Source organism: Eretmochelys imbricata, chromosome 2, assembly GCF_965152235.1.
Source record: "Eretmochelys imbricata isolate rEreImb1 chromosome 2, rEreImb1.hap1, whole genome shotgun sequence".
NCBI classification, from domain to species: domain Eukaryota; kingdom Metazoa; phylum Chordata; order Testudines; family Cheloniidae; genus Eretmochelys; species Eretmochelys imbricata.
Genome location: NC_135573.1, coordinates 45,497,813 through 45,514,719, shown reverse-complemented (window position 1 = coordinate 45,514,719; position 16,907 = coordinate 45,497,813). Strand labels below are relative to the sequence as shown.

The following is a 16,907-nucleotide window of genomic DNA, read 5'->3' as shown; positions in this document are numbered from 1 at the left end:
TAAATCTGTACTTTGGTGCGCGCGCACACACCTTCATTGCCCTCTGATTTTATTTCAGAAATGTTGTCTCGGATCTTTTCCTGAGTGCTGAAATGCAAGAGTTTCAGCCTCACTGTATTTTTTACCTCAGAATAGCTCTTGCACCTTAGTTATCCCACGGTTTTAAAAAAAAAATCACCATTTTAAGCTGTGAGGAAAAGCCCTAAAGGATAGATTCATAAAGAGACTTGGGCATTGTGATACTGAGCATCACAATGCCTTTTAGCTGCCTAGAAAATCATAGGAACATCACTGTGATCCACAAAGCCTGAATTAGGTGCCTAGACTCCCTTTACAATGAATATAGAGAGAAAAGTGCTTTAGAATGTGGTCCATAAAAGCCTACATCCTCAGTGGGGAATTGCCTCAACTAATTAATGGAAGATGCCAACTAGAGCGGTGTCTTCAAAGTCCTGTCCCTCTTCAGAGTTCAGTGCCTAAATACCCACTGCAGGTAGATGCCTAGCTCTGCCTAGTGGTCCATGAATGGGAACCCCTCCTAGAGTCAAATGGCATAGGTATGTAAGCTGTTTCTTGTGAGAAGGAGCTAGGCAGATGCCTGACTCCAAACAAAACAGCTGGATGAGATGTCCACTTTATAACTTCTAGCCCAGTATTAAAGCATTCACCTGGGATGTGGGAAATCCCTGTTCAAATCCCTTCTTTCTCTCTGCTTGTAGGGAGAATTGAATCTTAGTCTCCAACATGCCAGGCATCTGCTCTAATACTGGTTTGTAAAGTGGTATTTATAAGGTGGATGGTAACACTATCTTCCTCTGGCCAGATTATGAATGGAACCCAATCCAGTCGGTGGCTTCTGAGCATGCCTACCAGATCAGGCCCCACTTTCAAGGTAGGCATTTGCCTCCATATTTTTCCTGGTTCGTGATCACTCTGGGGCTTAGGTGGGAAACAGGCATTCAGGTGGTTAGAGTAAGGCAGCAATACACATGCTCTGAGGCAGAAACTTAAGATGCCTAGGGAGCTTTTACTCTGAAAGCATAGGTGCTGAGTTTAGGTGTCTAAAGTGTTTGGTGGGAGATTTGGAAATCACAGTGGAGACTATATCAGGGATTTAGGCACCTAAACCCAGACTTAGTTGCCTAAGTACCTTTGTGAATTTAGCCCTGAGTTTCTCTAATGTGGCCATAAGATGTAGTGTATGTGCCTGGCTTTGTTAGATCTTCATAAGAATGTCAGTGTTCTCCTTTTCAAAACACTTCTATGTATTCTCAGCAAAACCATCTCTTACAGGAGACACATGCCATGCTCTTGCATTGATCGGCCACTGATGTAATATGTCTGTCTTAAGCAGATATATGTATAACGTCTTTCCCCTTGAGCTCTGATTGGTTCAGCTACCACACGATGAAATAGGGAACGACCTGCCAGGTCCCTGGCTGATCATGAAAACCACCTGTACAGCTTCAGAAACAAATACGTAGCATGTGTAGTAAATGCCACATCCTATTCCTGGATGTTTTTGGGCCGGGTGACCAACTTTGCATGTGTGCTCAGACACAACATTACAATGTTTTAAGTCAACTGAAAATGTTTTTGTTGCAACTTATCACACTGTATCCTTGCAGCTTTGTGGACATCAGAGTCATGGACTCAGTGATAATGCAAGAAAGATGTAAGAGACAATGTTGTGTTTGTAAGTTAAATTTTCCTGGAGCATAGTTAGAAAAGACGAGGTTTATATCACGTGTGGTTAGTGACCAGGTAGAGGCTGAGTTCAAAGAGGGATCTTTACAGTTAAAGCACCGAAAATGTGGATCAGTTGGTTAATTATTATGGGAGAAGAGTGACACTATTTTACATACATTGCTTATCAAGAGGATTGCTGTACAGCGAGGCCACCATCCTCTATCTATCTGTACAGCAGGATCTACCATAACAGTCAGATCTTCATTCTCCTGCACACACACTGTGCATCGGCAGTCAAAAAAAGCAAATGGGATATTAGGAATCATTAAAACAGGGATAGAGAATAAGATGGAGAAAATCTTATTGCCCTTATATAAATCCATGGTATGTCCACATCTTGAATATTGCATACAGATGTGGTCCCTTCATCTGAAAAAAGATATACTGGCATTAGAAAAGGTTCAGAAAAGGGCAACTAAAATTATTAGGGGTTTGGAACGGGTCCCATATGAGGAGAGATTAAAGAGGCTAGGACTTTTCAATGTGGAAAAGAGGAGACTAAGGGTAGATATGATAGAGATATATAAAATCATGAGTGGTGTGGAGAAAGTGAATAAGGAAAAGTTATTTACTTGTTCCCACAATATAAGAACTAGGGGCCACCAAATGAAATTAATGAGTAGCAGGTTTAAAACAAATAAAAGGAAGTTCTTCACTCAGCGCGCAGTCAACCTGTGGAACTCCTTGCCTGAGGAGGTTGTGAAGGCTAGGACTATAACAGGGTTTAGAAGAGAAGGGGATAAATTCATGGAGGTTAAGCCCATTAATGGCCATTAGCCAGGATGGGTAAGGAATGGTGGCCGTAGCCTGTTTGTCAGAGGGTGGAGATGGATGGCAGGAGAGAGATCACTTGATCGTTACCTGTTAGGTTTACTCCCTCTGGGGCACCTGGTATTGGCCACTGTTGGTAGACCGGATACTGGGCTGGCTGGACCTTTGATCTGACCCATTATGGCCATTCTTATGATCATGAAATATGTCCTGAGTAGTGCAGGGCAGAGAGAGAGAGAGAGAGCAAGATCACCTTAAATTTTAGGTCACTAGTGGGATTTTGAAAAGCATCTAGCTGCTTTCAACCTTAAAAATCTGGCCTTTAGTTGATATTTGGGAACCAAATTGTACACACATGTGGTGGTGTGAAAAAACACCAAGGTCCTGGATAGAGGCAAAATAAAAGTTCACAAAGGCAATCCTCATTGGTGGATCAAAGGAAGCTGGAGAAGTTTTGACCAGTCCAGGAAATCAGTTAGTCTTGAAGTCATGTAATTCCAAAAAATAAATTTATACATGAGAAAGGAACAAAAAATTTAGAATTAAAAACTAATAGCCCTACAAACAGGAAGTGTTGGATTAGAAACATTGAGATGTGATTGCTGAAGCTACTCGCAACTATTATTTGCAATGATTATGTTATTAAAGTGTAAATAGCACCATGACAGCCATCTGCAGCCTGGTAATGGAGGTTAATGATGGAATGCTAAGACTCGTGAAAATAACATTTTAAAAAGTAAATAATTTAAAGGCATGAAATTTGGATTAGAAGAAAAGGTGTCGCATTCAGGCACTCAGAACAGCAGTCCGTTTGCAAGTTTATGAACTGCTGTGATGCTTCATGCAGACAAATAAATGGAGAAGGGTTTGTTTTTAACACTAAAAACGTGTCTGAGAATTATAATTTTTTTTTTGGGGGGGGGGAAGGGAGGTCGAAATATTTCAGGGACTCAAGTCTCCTGTGGCAGTTCATCTCATCAGCCAAGGACGCGCTGCCTTGTATTGGGGATGCGGGGAGGGTCGCGCACGATGCCTTCAAGAACACAGCCTGGGGAAGCGGGTGCTGAGAGATGCTGCCCTGCCAGGCGGGAGGACGCACGACTCTGCCCCCCCCCCCCCCGATTTGTGCAGCCACTGCAGCCTCGGTCTCACCCTATTTGGGGTCACTGGCCGCCACTGCCAGGCTGTGTCTCAACCCTGTTCTTAGCCCCGACTCTTGCTCCCAGCCCGTGACTTCGCCCCTCTCCCTCCGCTGCCGCCAACGCTCGATCCACCCGCGCACGCGCAGTTCGGCCCCTGCGCGTCCCTCCGCCATCAGTCCGGAGAACGGGGCCCGGCACGCGGCGTGTGCGCCCGCCAGAGGGCAGCGGCTCGCTGTCTCGGAGCATGCGCGGCAGCGCGGTAGGTAACGGTCAAGCCGCGGTCCTGCCGCGTAACGTTGGGGCCATGGTGGAGCGGCTGCTGCTGCGGGCGCGGCGGGGCGGTCCTGGGACCCGCTCGGTGTCGCTCCGCGGGCTGCGGCTGCAGCGCGTACCCCGGGGCCTGGCGAGCCTCCCGGGGCTGCGGGCCCTGAGCCTGCGCGACAACGAGCTGCGCTGTCTGCCCGCGGAGCTGGGCGGCCTGAGCCGGGTGAGGCCCCGCAGGCGGCTGCCACCTTCCCGCCCTGGGCCCCAGCGGATGCGGCCCCAGGGCGGGCGGCGCTACCCGGGGTCGCGGCCAGCTCGCTGGATTTACGGAGCGCTCCCAGCTCGCTGGATTTACGGAGCCTCCTGCCGCCCCAGCCCAGTGTCTCGGGTGCGGAGGCTCCGCACAGCTCGCTCAGCGTCGCTCCTCGCCCACACAGAGGCTGCCCCGCTGCCATCCCGGAGGGCTGCAGTCACCCCCACGAGCCCCAGGCGTGGCCTCTCAGCAGCTCCCCTCGCTACTGGCCTGACCCGTAGTGCCTGTGCCGCTGCCCTTTCTCCCCTCTCCGCCCCACACCTGCCCCTTCTTCGGTACCGCGTCTCCCCATCGCATTGCTGACGCTGTGGTCCCTTGGCTGCTCCTCGCATTGGTGGCTCACGGGTAGAATTTTTGCCAATTGGGAGACCTGGGTTTGATTCCCTGCTCATAGAAAGCTTAGTTTTGAGGGCCATACTAGTTGATGATGTGGGGCCCCGTCCGGTTTTATAATCCATGCCCCTTTTTTTGATCACTAAAAATGTCAAAAGCAGGGATGGGAGTTGTGGCAACTCCAGATGTGGAAAGAAGAGCTTATCTCAGACGTCAGGTGGTGCAGAGATCCCTTGACTGTAGCTGCTAGCTGACATCAAGGCCCCCCTCCATATGTAACTTATAAGAAAGTACAGGATCTCTGGGGGTCGGTCGTATTGCCATTTGCATCTCATTTTAATAAACTTTTTTCCTAACTTTAGCTGAAATAAGTGGTCAGTCCTGACAATATAACAGTAAGGTGCATACAGTTAGAAAAACACATTGTCTCAAAACCCTAGTTTTTAGTTGGTCATATTTTATTGTAGGTCCTCCTTGGTCTCTTTTTCCCTGATATTTCATTCAGAATTTTGAGCACCCTGGTTAATGGCAAATATCTATCATTAGTGACTGAATTGCCCAGTAATACCTGTCTAAACTATCCAAAATTAATTGAGATGACATGTGGAGATGACATGTATCTTTTTGCGGATACAGACTAACACGGCTGCTACTCTGAAATGTGGAAGCTGTATTTGTAATACAAATGATTTGGTTCTTGAGGTTTGATCAGATTAAATAAGGACTAAATTAACCACCTATTGAATCAAGTGGAAGGTGGTGCTGGGAAATAGTCTCATACTGTTTATTACCGTATATGTAGTTAGGGTGTGCCAGCTTTTCCATTCTAAGATTGTGTTTTTAATGGATCATAAACTTGATAGTAAAAAGAACGAGGAGTACTTGTGGCATTTTAGAGACTAATGAATTTATTTGAGCATGAGCTTTCGTGGGCTAAAACCCACTGACTGATGAAGTGGGTTTTAGCCCACGAAAGTTTATGCTAAAATAAATTTGTTAGTCTCTAAAGTGCCACAAGTACTCCTCGTTCTTTTTGCTCATACAGACTAACATGGCTACCACTCTGAAACTTGATAGTGGAAGTTTGAATACAGGCTGAAATTTGGCTTTATCATGGATCAGTGTGGGATTAATATACATTTCTTTAAACCAAAATTTTTTTAACATTCTGGTAAAATTCAAACTACTTTACTTTAAAAATACTCAAAACCTGTAACTGTGGCAAGAAAACAAATGCATATATTTTTCCATTATTTTAAAAAGGATTTTTACTCTATGCTGAGGGGACACAGGAAGTGCTGATCGTCCCCCAATGTGATCTGGAGATGTCCTGAGGCAGAGCCTTTGCTATTCAGTGTGTGTGATTCTGGAAAAGTCTCTTCATTGTTGCATCCTAGGGTTTATCTATGTCAGCCTCTGGATTTTAGATTTATTTTAGGGCTGTCAATTGATCACAGTTAACTCACGTGATTAACTCAAAAAAATTAACTGTGATTAAAAAAAATTAATCACAATCACACTGTTAATAGAATACCAATTGAAATGTATTAAATATTTTTGATGTTTTTCTGCATTTTCAAATATATTGATTTTTTATTACAACACAGAACACGTGCTCATTTTATATTATTATTTTGATTACAAATATTTGCACTGTAAAAATAAACAAAAGCAATATTGCTCACCTCATACAAGTACTGTAGTGCAATCTCTATCGTGAAAGTGCAATTTACAAATGTAGATTTTGTTACATACCTGCACTCAAAAACAAAACAATGTAAAACTTTAGAGCCTACAAGTGCACTCAGTCCGACTTCTTGTTCAGCCAATTGCTAAGACAAACAAGTTTGTTTAGATTTATTGGAGATACTGCTGACTGCTTCTCATTTACAGTGTCGCCTGAAAGTGAGAAAAGGCATTCGCATGGCACTTTTGTAGTTGGCATTGCAAGGTATTTACGTGTCAGATATGCTAAACATTCATATACCCCTTCGTCCTTTGGCAACCATTCCAGAGGACATGCTTCTATGCTGATGATGCTTGTTAAAAAAAATGTGTTAATTAAATTTGTGACTGAACTTTTTGGGGAGAATTGTATGTCCCCTGCTCTGTTTTATCCATATTCTGCCATATATTTCATGTTATAGCAGTCTCGAATGATCACCCAGCACATGTTGTTCATTTTAAGAACTCTTTCACTGCAGATTTCACAAAACGCAAAGAAGGTACCAATGTAAGATTTCTAAAGATAGCTATGGCACTCGACCCAAGGTTTAAGAGTCTTCCAAAATCTGAGAGGGATGAGGTGTGGAGCATGCTTTCAGAAGTCTTAAAAGAGAAACACTCCAATGCGGAAACTACAGAACCCGAACCACTAAAAAAGAAAATCAGCCTTCTGATGGCGGTATCTAACTCCTGATGAAAATGAACATGCATCGGTGCACTCCGCTTTGGATCATTATCAAGCAGAACCCGTCATCAGCATGGATGCACGTCTTCTGGAATGATGGTTGAAGCACGAAGGGACATGTGAATATTTAGCGCATCTGGCATGTAAATATCTTGCGATGCCAGCTACAACAGTGCCATGCGAAAACCTGTTCTCACTTTCAGGTGACATTGTAAACAAGCCATGGACAGTATTATCACCTGTAAATTGTAACCAAACTTGTTTGTCTGAGGGATTGGCTGAAGTAGGACTGAGTGAATTTGTAGGTTCTAAAGTTTTACATTGTTTTATTTTTTAATGCAGTTTTTTTTGTACATAATTCTACATTTGTAAATTCAACTTTCATTATAAAGAGATTGCACTACAGTACTTATATTAGGTTGTAATAAAAAAGAAATATGAGCACTGTACACTTTGTATTCTGTATTCTGATTGAAATAAATATATTTGAAAATGTAGAAAACATCCAAAATATTTAAATAAATGGTATTCTATTATTGTTTAACAATGCGATTAATCACGATTAATTTTTTTAATCATTTGACAGCCCTAATTTATTTATGTAATCTGTGTAAGATGTGTGAATTTTTCTGGGGTGTTAAGATTAGTTTTGAGTGTGCAAATATGTGTGTACTAAATAAACTACACTAATTCCTAGATTTGATTGAGCATTCCTTTACCCTCATCCCTCCAGAAATTATTGAAATTCCAACGTAAAATTGTTCTTAGTTACACCAGTAACTATTGATTTCAACAGAGTTATACTGCATTTATATTTGTGTAACAGGATCCACCCCTTTTCTTAGTATTGTTGGTTTGTTATATATTTTGTTGACAGTTTAATTAGTTATTTTATGTTAACTAATTAGAAGAGTAAAATGGAATTTTCCTAAAACTAATCTTATGCTACATGAAATTGTTTTATTATATGTACTTTGAATGTATGCATTAATTTTCTGTAATATAGGGAGAATAGAAGGGAAATTTAATAAAGGTCTTAATTTCCTGGGCACTTGTGTTTAAAATGTGATCAGCTTATGTTTTTCAGTCTTTCTTTGCTAAGGAGGATACAATGTGAAAGAACATTTATAAATATCTCTTTATAGTTGAGGGAACTAAATTTGGGAAACAATATCTTTGAGGAAGTTCCAGAACAGCTGAAATATCTCAGTTCACTGCAAAAGCTTCACTTGTTTGGAAATAAGATTACTACAATATCGCCCACAATATTTGGTAAATCAAAGTCAAATCAAAACAGACAATTAAGTAATTAGTGTTTTTAGACTTAAACTATAATAATACTTTAGCTATTTTATATATTCAGACTGAACAGGATTGTTTGGTAAAGAGTGCAGTATTTTTCATACCTTTTATAAACTTTTTATTGCTCTGTATGGAAAATTGTTATGTTTGGAAGAAAAAGTTACATGTTAATGCAGTATGCAATTTTCTTTATATGTCTTATTAAATTAGTTATGTGACCAGTAGCAAGAGCGTCAGAGCTTTCCCAAAAGTGTGTGTGTGGGGCGGTGCTGGGCCCCTGCCCAAGCTGGAAGTCGGAGGGGTCTAGGAAGCCCCTCCCGGCCATGGTGGGGGTGGGATCAAACTACTGTCTGTGTCCCGTGCTCCCCACAGCTGCCCATGCGGCTCTCCCTGACCCAACTCTGGCCCGGGAGTGCCTTGGAGCTGCAGCCTGGCCATGATAAGAGCTGCGCGGGCAGCTGTGGGGAGCCACGACGGACCCTCCACCTGCCTGCAGTATGGAGAGTCCATTCCGCAGATCCCCACAGCTGCCCACGTGACCCTTACCACAGCTGGGCTGCGGCTCTGAGGCAGGGTATTCCTGCCCCCCCCTTCCCCCCCCCGGAGCTAGGTTGGTGAGAGCCACGCAGGCAGCTGTGGGGAGCTGGTGCAGAGTTGTGGACCCTCCACCTCGATCTTCCATGAGCCAGGCAGGGAGCCTGGAGAGCGGGAACATGGCCCGGTGGCTGCTTTCAGCCCTGCTGCACCATGGGCAGGTGAAGAGTCTGCGCAGCTCCCACAGCTTGGCCGGGCTGGGCTCCACCGGCTGCTGGCCTGGCCGGGGGTGTGGGGTCTCAGGGGGGGAGAGGAGGAGAAGGGGGCAGGGTTTGCCCCAGTGAGTGGGAGGGCCATGGCCCTCTGTGCCCCCCTATTCCTGTGCCACTGAAGTGGTAACCGTAAGCATTAGCAAGAATCTGACTAAATTCTCTTTAACAACATTCTCTGTAATACCTACACACCTAAGCTTTTCCATCTCGGACAGAACTAGTGATGTTATGCCTTCAGTAGTTGCCTATGGTAGATATTTCACAAGGAAGCAGAAATTTCCTAAAATGCAGCTACCTGGTTGTGCAGTATTGTACAACATGTGGGGGATTACCTCCTGCTTCTGCTTGAGATATTATTTTGGCGTTTATAACTAAAAATACAAATGTGTTTATTAATAAATGTTTCCAGCTTCTTTTATTTTAAAAATCTGCCTGGTATTTGACTCCTTAACCAGACATCTGCCAAAAAAATAACATTTTATTTATTTATTAATTATCATATTTATTGCACTAGCGCTCAGAGGCCCTTATCAGGATTGCAACCTTGTGTTGGCTGATACAGAAACATTAACCATAGGAACAATTTACCAAGGACTGTGGTGGATTTCTCCAACATTGGAAATTATTAAATCAAGATTGGCTATCTTTCTAAAAGATACACTCTAGTTAAAATGAATTAATGTGGTGAAGTCCTCTGGTCTGTGTTATGCAGGAGGTTAGAGTAGATGATCACAGTGGTCCCTTCTTGGCTTATAACCTATGAAGGCAGAGCTGTACAAGTCAGAATGAAACCACCTATCGTCATGGCAAGATTAAATAACTTCACGGCTCAGAAGTAAAGAAAATGTTCTCAGAAATCTGTGCAAAGCCAAAGTTTTCACACAGGTCTATATATAGCTGAATGAATGAATGACAGCTATTATTAACAACCATTTGCAAAAAAAGCAAGAAAGAAAATAAGTCATAAAAAGAGGTACTTGCCATAAGTATGCTGTCTTTCTATGATGGAATAATTGCACCCCAAAGTCAGTATACTACATCAGTACCAGCATAAGTTATGAATGAGCAATGATTCATTATCCTTATGTGCCTTTCTTCAGAAAGAATATATATAAAAGAGTCAAATATTTATTTGTATCCAGTGTTGTTGTAGCTAAGTTTGTCCCAGGATATGAGAGAGACAAGGGAGGCAAGGTAGTATCTTTTATTGGACCAGCTTCTGTTGGAGAAAGAGACAAGTGTTCGTGCTACACAGAGCTCCTTTTCAGGTCTGGGAAAAGTATGCAGAGTGTCACAGCTAACAACAAGATGGAACAAATAGTTTAGTACACCTCTACCCCAACATAACGCGGTCCTCAGGAGACAAAAAATCTCACCGTGTTATAGGTGAGACCACATTATATAGAACTTGCTTTGCCCCCTCACACCCCCCCTTTTCCTTGTTCCCTGACTGCCTCCTCCAGAGGACCCCCCCCATCCCTAATCACTCCCAGGACCCCACCCCCTGCTCCCTCTCCCCTGAGTGCTCCGACCCCTATCCACACCCCCGCCCCCTGACAGGCACTCACCGGCAGCGGCAGGAAGCGGAGCAACGCGGCCCCAGCTCACTCCACTCTGCCACCTCCCAGCCGCGGCGCTCCGCCTCCTGCTGCCGGTGAGTGTGGGGAGGTTGGGGAAAGAACGCCCCCTGCACTCACCTGCATCGGGAAACGGAGTGCCATGGCTGGGAGCTGGTGGAGTGGAGCGGGCTGGGGCCGGGCTGCTCTGCTTCCACCGCTGCCGGTGAGTGCAAGGGGGATCCCTTCCCCCAAACCCCCTCCCTCGAGCGACGCTGCTGGGGCTGGGACGAGGGAAGCAGAGAGGGCTGCTCCTGGCCCCCATCTAATCCCCTGTGCCACTCTGCGACTGTGGGGCCCCCAAAAGTGCCCCCTGCAGCTTCTGCCTCCCAGACCTTTGCAGGGGGAGAGCCCCTGACCACACTTGAGACCCTCTGCCCCTTATCCAACCCCTCATCCCTGGCCCGACATCCTTAACATGCTGCTCAGAGCAGCGTGTCAGAGCTTTACCGCGTTGTATGCGAACCCGCGTTATATCGAGCCGTGTTATATTGGGGTGGAGGTGTATAAGTAGTTAGTATACATTCTAAGGGACCATTCAGGGTGAAGTGGGCCATTAACAGCTCTGTAGTCATAAAAGGGGGATTGCTGAATTATGGATTGTTGCAATAGGCCGTAAATCCAATGTCTTTATTAATATCATGGTTTTTCAGGTGTCTATCAAAGTTATGAATTTAAGCTCCCAGGCTTATTTTTTGAAAGTGTTGTGCAAGTTTCCTTTAAGGATGAGGACTGATAGGTCAGACAAAGTTATCACTTTGTGAAAAGTGTTCGCCCAGACGTTATATGGTGTTTTTACCTTTAATCATTTTCCGGCGTGAGTTCATTTGAGAGCATAGTAACTGTCCGGTTTCGCCCACGTACTTGTTATTGGAGCATTTAGTACACTGGATGAGGAACACCACATGTTGTTGTGATAGGTATGTGTAGGACACAGGGATCTTGATAGGTGCATTGTGTGGGGTGTCATAACCATACAGCTAAGGGTAGCCTAGAATTCCTCCTTACCTGTAAGGGGTTAAGGAGCTCAGATAACCTGGTTGGCACCTGACCAAAAGGACCAATGGGGAAAGAAGATACTTTCAAACTTGGGGGTGTGGGTGGAAGGCTTCGTATTGGTGTGTTCTCTTGGGAAGCAGAGAAGCATCAGGTCAGAAAACTCCTTCTCCTATAAACCATCCTCTGCTACCATCTCAGGGTTCCCTCCCCACTCTGAAATCTAGGGTACAGATGGGGGGACCTGCATGAAAAAACCCCTAAGTTTATTTCTACCAGCTTAGGTTAAAACTTCCCCAAGGCACAAATTCTTTGCCCTGGGACGGTATGCTGCCACCACCAAGTGATTTAAGAAAGAATCAGGGAAAGGACCACTTGGAGTTCCTATTCCCCCAAAATATCCCCCCAAACCCTTACACCCCCTTTCCTGGGGAGGCTTGAGAATAATATCCTAACCAATTGCACTACTGCTGTCGGAGACATTGGCATGGGGTCTGGTTCCACCACCTCAGTTTGGTCTCTGATAACACAGACTGGGCCCTTGTTGAAGGCTCAGGAACAGAGCTAGGTGTGACAGCTCCCTTAGCCTGGCTGCGGGTGACCATTCCCACCTTCTTGGCTAGCTTCACATGGTTGGCCAAGTCTTCCCCCAGCAGCATGGGAATGGGATAATTATCATAGACTGCAAAAGTCCACATTCCTGACCAGCCCTTGTACTGGACAGGCAACTCAGTTGTAGGAAAGTTTAAAGATTTTGACATGAAGGGTTGAATCGTCACTTGGGCCTCTGGGTTGATGAATTTGGGGTCCACTAAGGATTGGTGGATAGCTGACACCTGTGCTCCAGTGTCCCTTCACGCGATAACCTTCTTCCCGCCCACACTCACAGTTTCCCTTTGCTCTGAGGGTACCTGGGAGGCATCTGAGTCTGAGGACCTTTGGTGTGACTCTGGTGTAATGAACTGCAGTCTGTTGGGTTTCTTGGGGCAGTTGGCCTTCACATGCCCCAGCTCATTACATTTAAAACATCGCTCAGCTGACTGGTCACTGGGGTGAGGTGGGTTGCTGGAGACTGGTGTGGGGTGACAGAGTATTTGGGTTTTTCCTTGGGATGTAGGTGGGGCCTTGGGCTGCCCCCGGTGATAAGGTGTTGTCTCGGGTTGCCCCTTCTGATCGCTGCTCCAACTGCTGCTAGTTTTTTTTCTTTTCCGCCACCTCAACACATTTGGGTCCAATCTCCCCCGTCTCGATTACCATTTTGGGCTTCCCATCTAGGATGTACCTTTCTATTTCTTCAGGAATGCCCTCTAAGAACTGCTCCATTTGCATTAGGAAAGACAGATCTTCCAGAGATTTAACGCTTGCTCCTGATATCCAGGCATCCCAATTTTTCACAATGTGGTAGGCGTGTCAGGAAAATGCCACATCCGGTTTCCACTTTAGAGCTTTGAACCGCTGACGGGCATGCTCAGGTGTTAGCCCCATTCTGATTCTGGCTTATTTTTAAAAAAAGTTCATAACTGTTCATGTGTTCCTTAGGCATTTTAGCTGCCACCTCTGCTAAGGGTCCACTGAGCTGCAGCCTCAGCTCCACCATGTACTAGCCTGTAGAGATGCTGTACCCAAGGCAGGCCCTTTCAAAATTTTCTAAGAAGGCCTCTGTATCATCGCCTACGTTGTAGGTGGGGAATTTTCTGGGATGGGAAGTGGTACCTGGAGAAGGATTGCTAGGGTTGTCTGGTATATTCTGCTTAGCCCTTTCTATCTCTAAGCGTTTTGTCTCTAACTCCAGTTCATGCTTCCTCTCTCTTTCCCCCTCCTCCTGAGCATGCTGCTGGGCCTCCATAGCTCTCTCATGGGCAGCTTTTTCTGCCTCCATCCGTCTATCATGTTCTTTTTGTTTCTCATCAGCTTCAAATCTGGCTAATTCTGATTTCTTTTGGACGTCACCATCAGTCATCCTAGCCTTTCTGTGTTTAATCTAGCCTACCCGGGAGCTAGAAAGAAAAAAAAAAAAACGCGTGTGAATTTCCCTGCAGGAGGTTAACTACCCTGTCCTCAGGCAGAGAAAGAAAACTCCAGTGTCTCACAGCTTAAAAATAAAAAAATCCTAAAAAAACCCCCTCCCTGCTTTCCAAGCAGCCAAAAGGGAAAAAAAATTGTCCTTTTAAAATCCTACTGTGCTTTTGGTTCAAAATGATCCCACTGCGCTGCCACCACCAAGTGATTTAACAAAGAATCAGGAGAAGGACCACTTGGAGTTCCTGTTCCCCCAAAATATCCCCCCAAGCCCTTATACCCCATTTCCTGGGGAGTCTTGAGAATAATATCCTAACCAATTGGTTACAAAGTGATCACAGACCCAAACCCCTGGGTCTTAGGACAATAGAGAAATCAGTCAGGTTCTTTAAAAGAAGGATTTTATTTTAAAAAAAGGTAAAAATCACCTCTATAGAATCAGGATGGAAAATAACTTTACAGGGTAACAAAAGATTCAAAAACACAACAGAACTTCCTCTAGGCTTAGTTTCAAAGTTACAAAAAACAGGAATAAACCTTCCTCCAGCAAAGGAAAAATTCATAAGCAAAACAAAAGATAATCTAACACACCTTGCCTGGCTTTTACTTACAATTTTTGTAATATGAGATTTTTGTAATATGTGGTTTTATAGGAGAAGGAGTTTCCTGAGCTGATGCTTCTCTGCTGCCCAAGAGAACACACCAAAACAAAGCCCCCCCCCCCAACCCCCAAGATTTGAAAGTATCTTCTTTCCCCATTGGTCCTTTTGGTCAGGTGCCAACCAGGTTATTTGAGCTTCTTAATCCCTTACAGGTAAGGAGGAATTGTAGGCTACTTTTAGCTGTATGGTTATGACAGGTGTTGTTGATCGTTATAGCAGTGGAAATATGTTTGCAGGTTTTGCATCTGTTCTCGCAGGGTCTGATGCTGCTTTGAGTTGGTGTGTCTTGGTCAGTGGGGAGCTTGTTTCTGATGATGATCTTGGAGAGATTGGGGCGTTGTTTGAAGGCCAGAAGATGGGGTTCAGGAAAGATTTCAGGATGGGGTCCCCATCGAGTATGGGTTGTAGATGTTTGTTGATACTCAGGATGGCTTCCAATGTGGGGTGGTAAGTGACAGCTAGGCATGTGTGATCAGCAGGGGTTTCATTTCTGTATTGAAGCAAGTTCTCTTGGGGTATTTGGGTGACCTGTTCTATGAAACTTCTCTGGTGGAGTGTCCTTGTTTGGTGAAGGCGGTTTTGTGTGTGTTAAGATGTATATTCTGGGCTTTCTTCTTAGAGCATATTCTGTGGTATCTGAGTGTCTGGTTGTAGGTAAGGATTTCTTGGGTGTGTTTGGGGTGGTTACTGGATCTATGAAGGTGTGTGAGGTGATCAGTGGCTTTCTTGTACATAGCTGTCTTCAGGGTTCTGTTTCTGAAGCTGATTGTTGTATCCAAGTAGTTGATGCTAATGTGGAAGTGTTCCAGAGAGAGTTTAATGGATGGCTGGTGGTTGTTGAAGTTGTGGTGGAAATCTATGAGGGAGTTTAAATCTTTTGTTGAGAGGATGAAAATATTATCAGTGTGTCTCAGGTATATCATTGGTTTCATGGTGCATTTGTCCAGAAATTTTTCTTCAAGGTGGCCCATGAGTGACCACCTTCAATGTGACCTATGGATCACCACTCCTACTTTCGTAGGTCCAGCAGTAACCACAAACACACCAAGAAAATTATTATTTACAGCCAAGCACTCAGATATCACAGAGTATGCTCAGAGGATCTTGTATTTAGCTGTGATACCATGCCTAGCTTTCCCAGACAGACCTAAAGAAGAGCTCTGTGTAGCTCGAAAGCTTGTCTCTCTCACTAACAGAAGTTGGTCCAATAAAAGATATTACCTCACCTACCCTTGTCTTTGTAATATTTTTTGTCATTCACACACCATAACAAAATCCTAATAATTTTACAATCCTTCCACACGCAAAGCTCCCATTGACTTCAATATAAATTGTGCATACTTGAAGTCTGCAGCATCTGTATGTTAATTTAGGGAAGTTAAACTTTACCTGTCAGATGATCTAGTAATTTTACAGGATATTCACCTGTTATAAATGCCTGCCTTTTAAGCACTCTACAAGGCACGGAAAGTAAAGAGAGTAGATTGTCAACCTGCCAGAGGGGGGTCATTACGTGTATGTCTAAGGAGAAAACCAAGAGAGAGTGAGTGTAAAGATGAATAAAAATTGTACATTTTATATGCATTTGGGTAAGAATGTATTTCTTAACAGATGGATTAGAAAAATTGATACTTCTCAATCTGAACAACAACAAGCTTAAATATCTTCCTCCAGAAATACACAGGTAATTTTGGTTATTATGTGGCTTACTCTGTGTTGACTGTATATTGTACATGTTATACTCATGTACAGTTTTTGTGGACATTAGATGCAGTATTTTTCTGTGGTTATCATTTTGACAAACGACTAATTTCAACTGTTGGGAAAGCTTCTGCTACGTTTTCATTTACAGTTGAGCACCAAGAAATAAAAACTGTAGGTGTTTTTTGTTTTTAAAGTGCTCATTTCCCTTGTATACTCACTCTTACATAGTCAGGTTACCTTTTTGATACTTTTCTTGAAAGGGATGCACTGTGAACTCCTCCTCATTCTCAGGAATGGAATATAATTGTCTCAAAATACTTTTTTGTAGATCTTTTGAGAGTTGCGGTTCTGACTTGGTTCCTACACACAGGCCTTCCAGCTAGCAATTCTACTAAAGCCAATCTTTTAAATATTCTCTCTGAACAGTTTGGCTTTTGTGTGTTATCTTTTAAAATATGCTGAACTACAAAATTGAAGCTGTGTACTGTTTCTTATTACCATATACTTCTCATTTCTTGTGGTTTAGCGAATGAAACTAGGTATAGCTATGCTATTTCTTTCTAATTTTTATCCCAGTCTTCTTTTATAGCAAGAACTTTTCAAGAAAGCCTTAGCGTGTAAAGTTGTTAACATTATTGCAGAAATTTAGCTTGTGAGATTATAAAGCATAACCTGGGTTATGCTATTATTGCGATTGTGCCACTTAGGCTAGGTACTGCATAGGAGGACATCATGGTTTCTTCCCTGGAGAGTTTGCAGTCTTCACAAAAACAAAAGCCCCAAAACCCAGACTAAGGGTGGAAGTTCAGGAGGGCTGAAC

At 43.9% G+C, this 16,907-nt stretch overlaps 1 protein-coding gene across 1 annotated transcript in view; it reads left to right on the top strand.

Moving 5' to 3' along the window:
- The first annotated feature begins 3,966 nt into the window (after window positions 1-3,966).
- The window catches only part of LRRC69 (leucine rich repeat containing 69), a 55,641-nt gene continuing 42,700 nt past the window's right edge, over window positions 3,967-16,907 (top strand). The window contains exons 1-3 of the mRNA XM_077810037.1: window positions 3,967-4,149; window positions 8,128-8,254; window positions 15,995-16,067. Of these exons, the coding sequence (XP_077666163.1) occupies window positions 3,967-4,149; window positions 8,128-8,254; window positions 15,995-16,067 (383 nt within the window). The remainder of the gene's footprint in view (window positions 4,150-8,127; window positions 8,255-15,994; window positions 16,068-16,907) is intronic.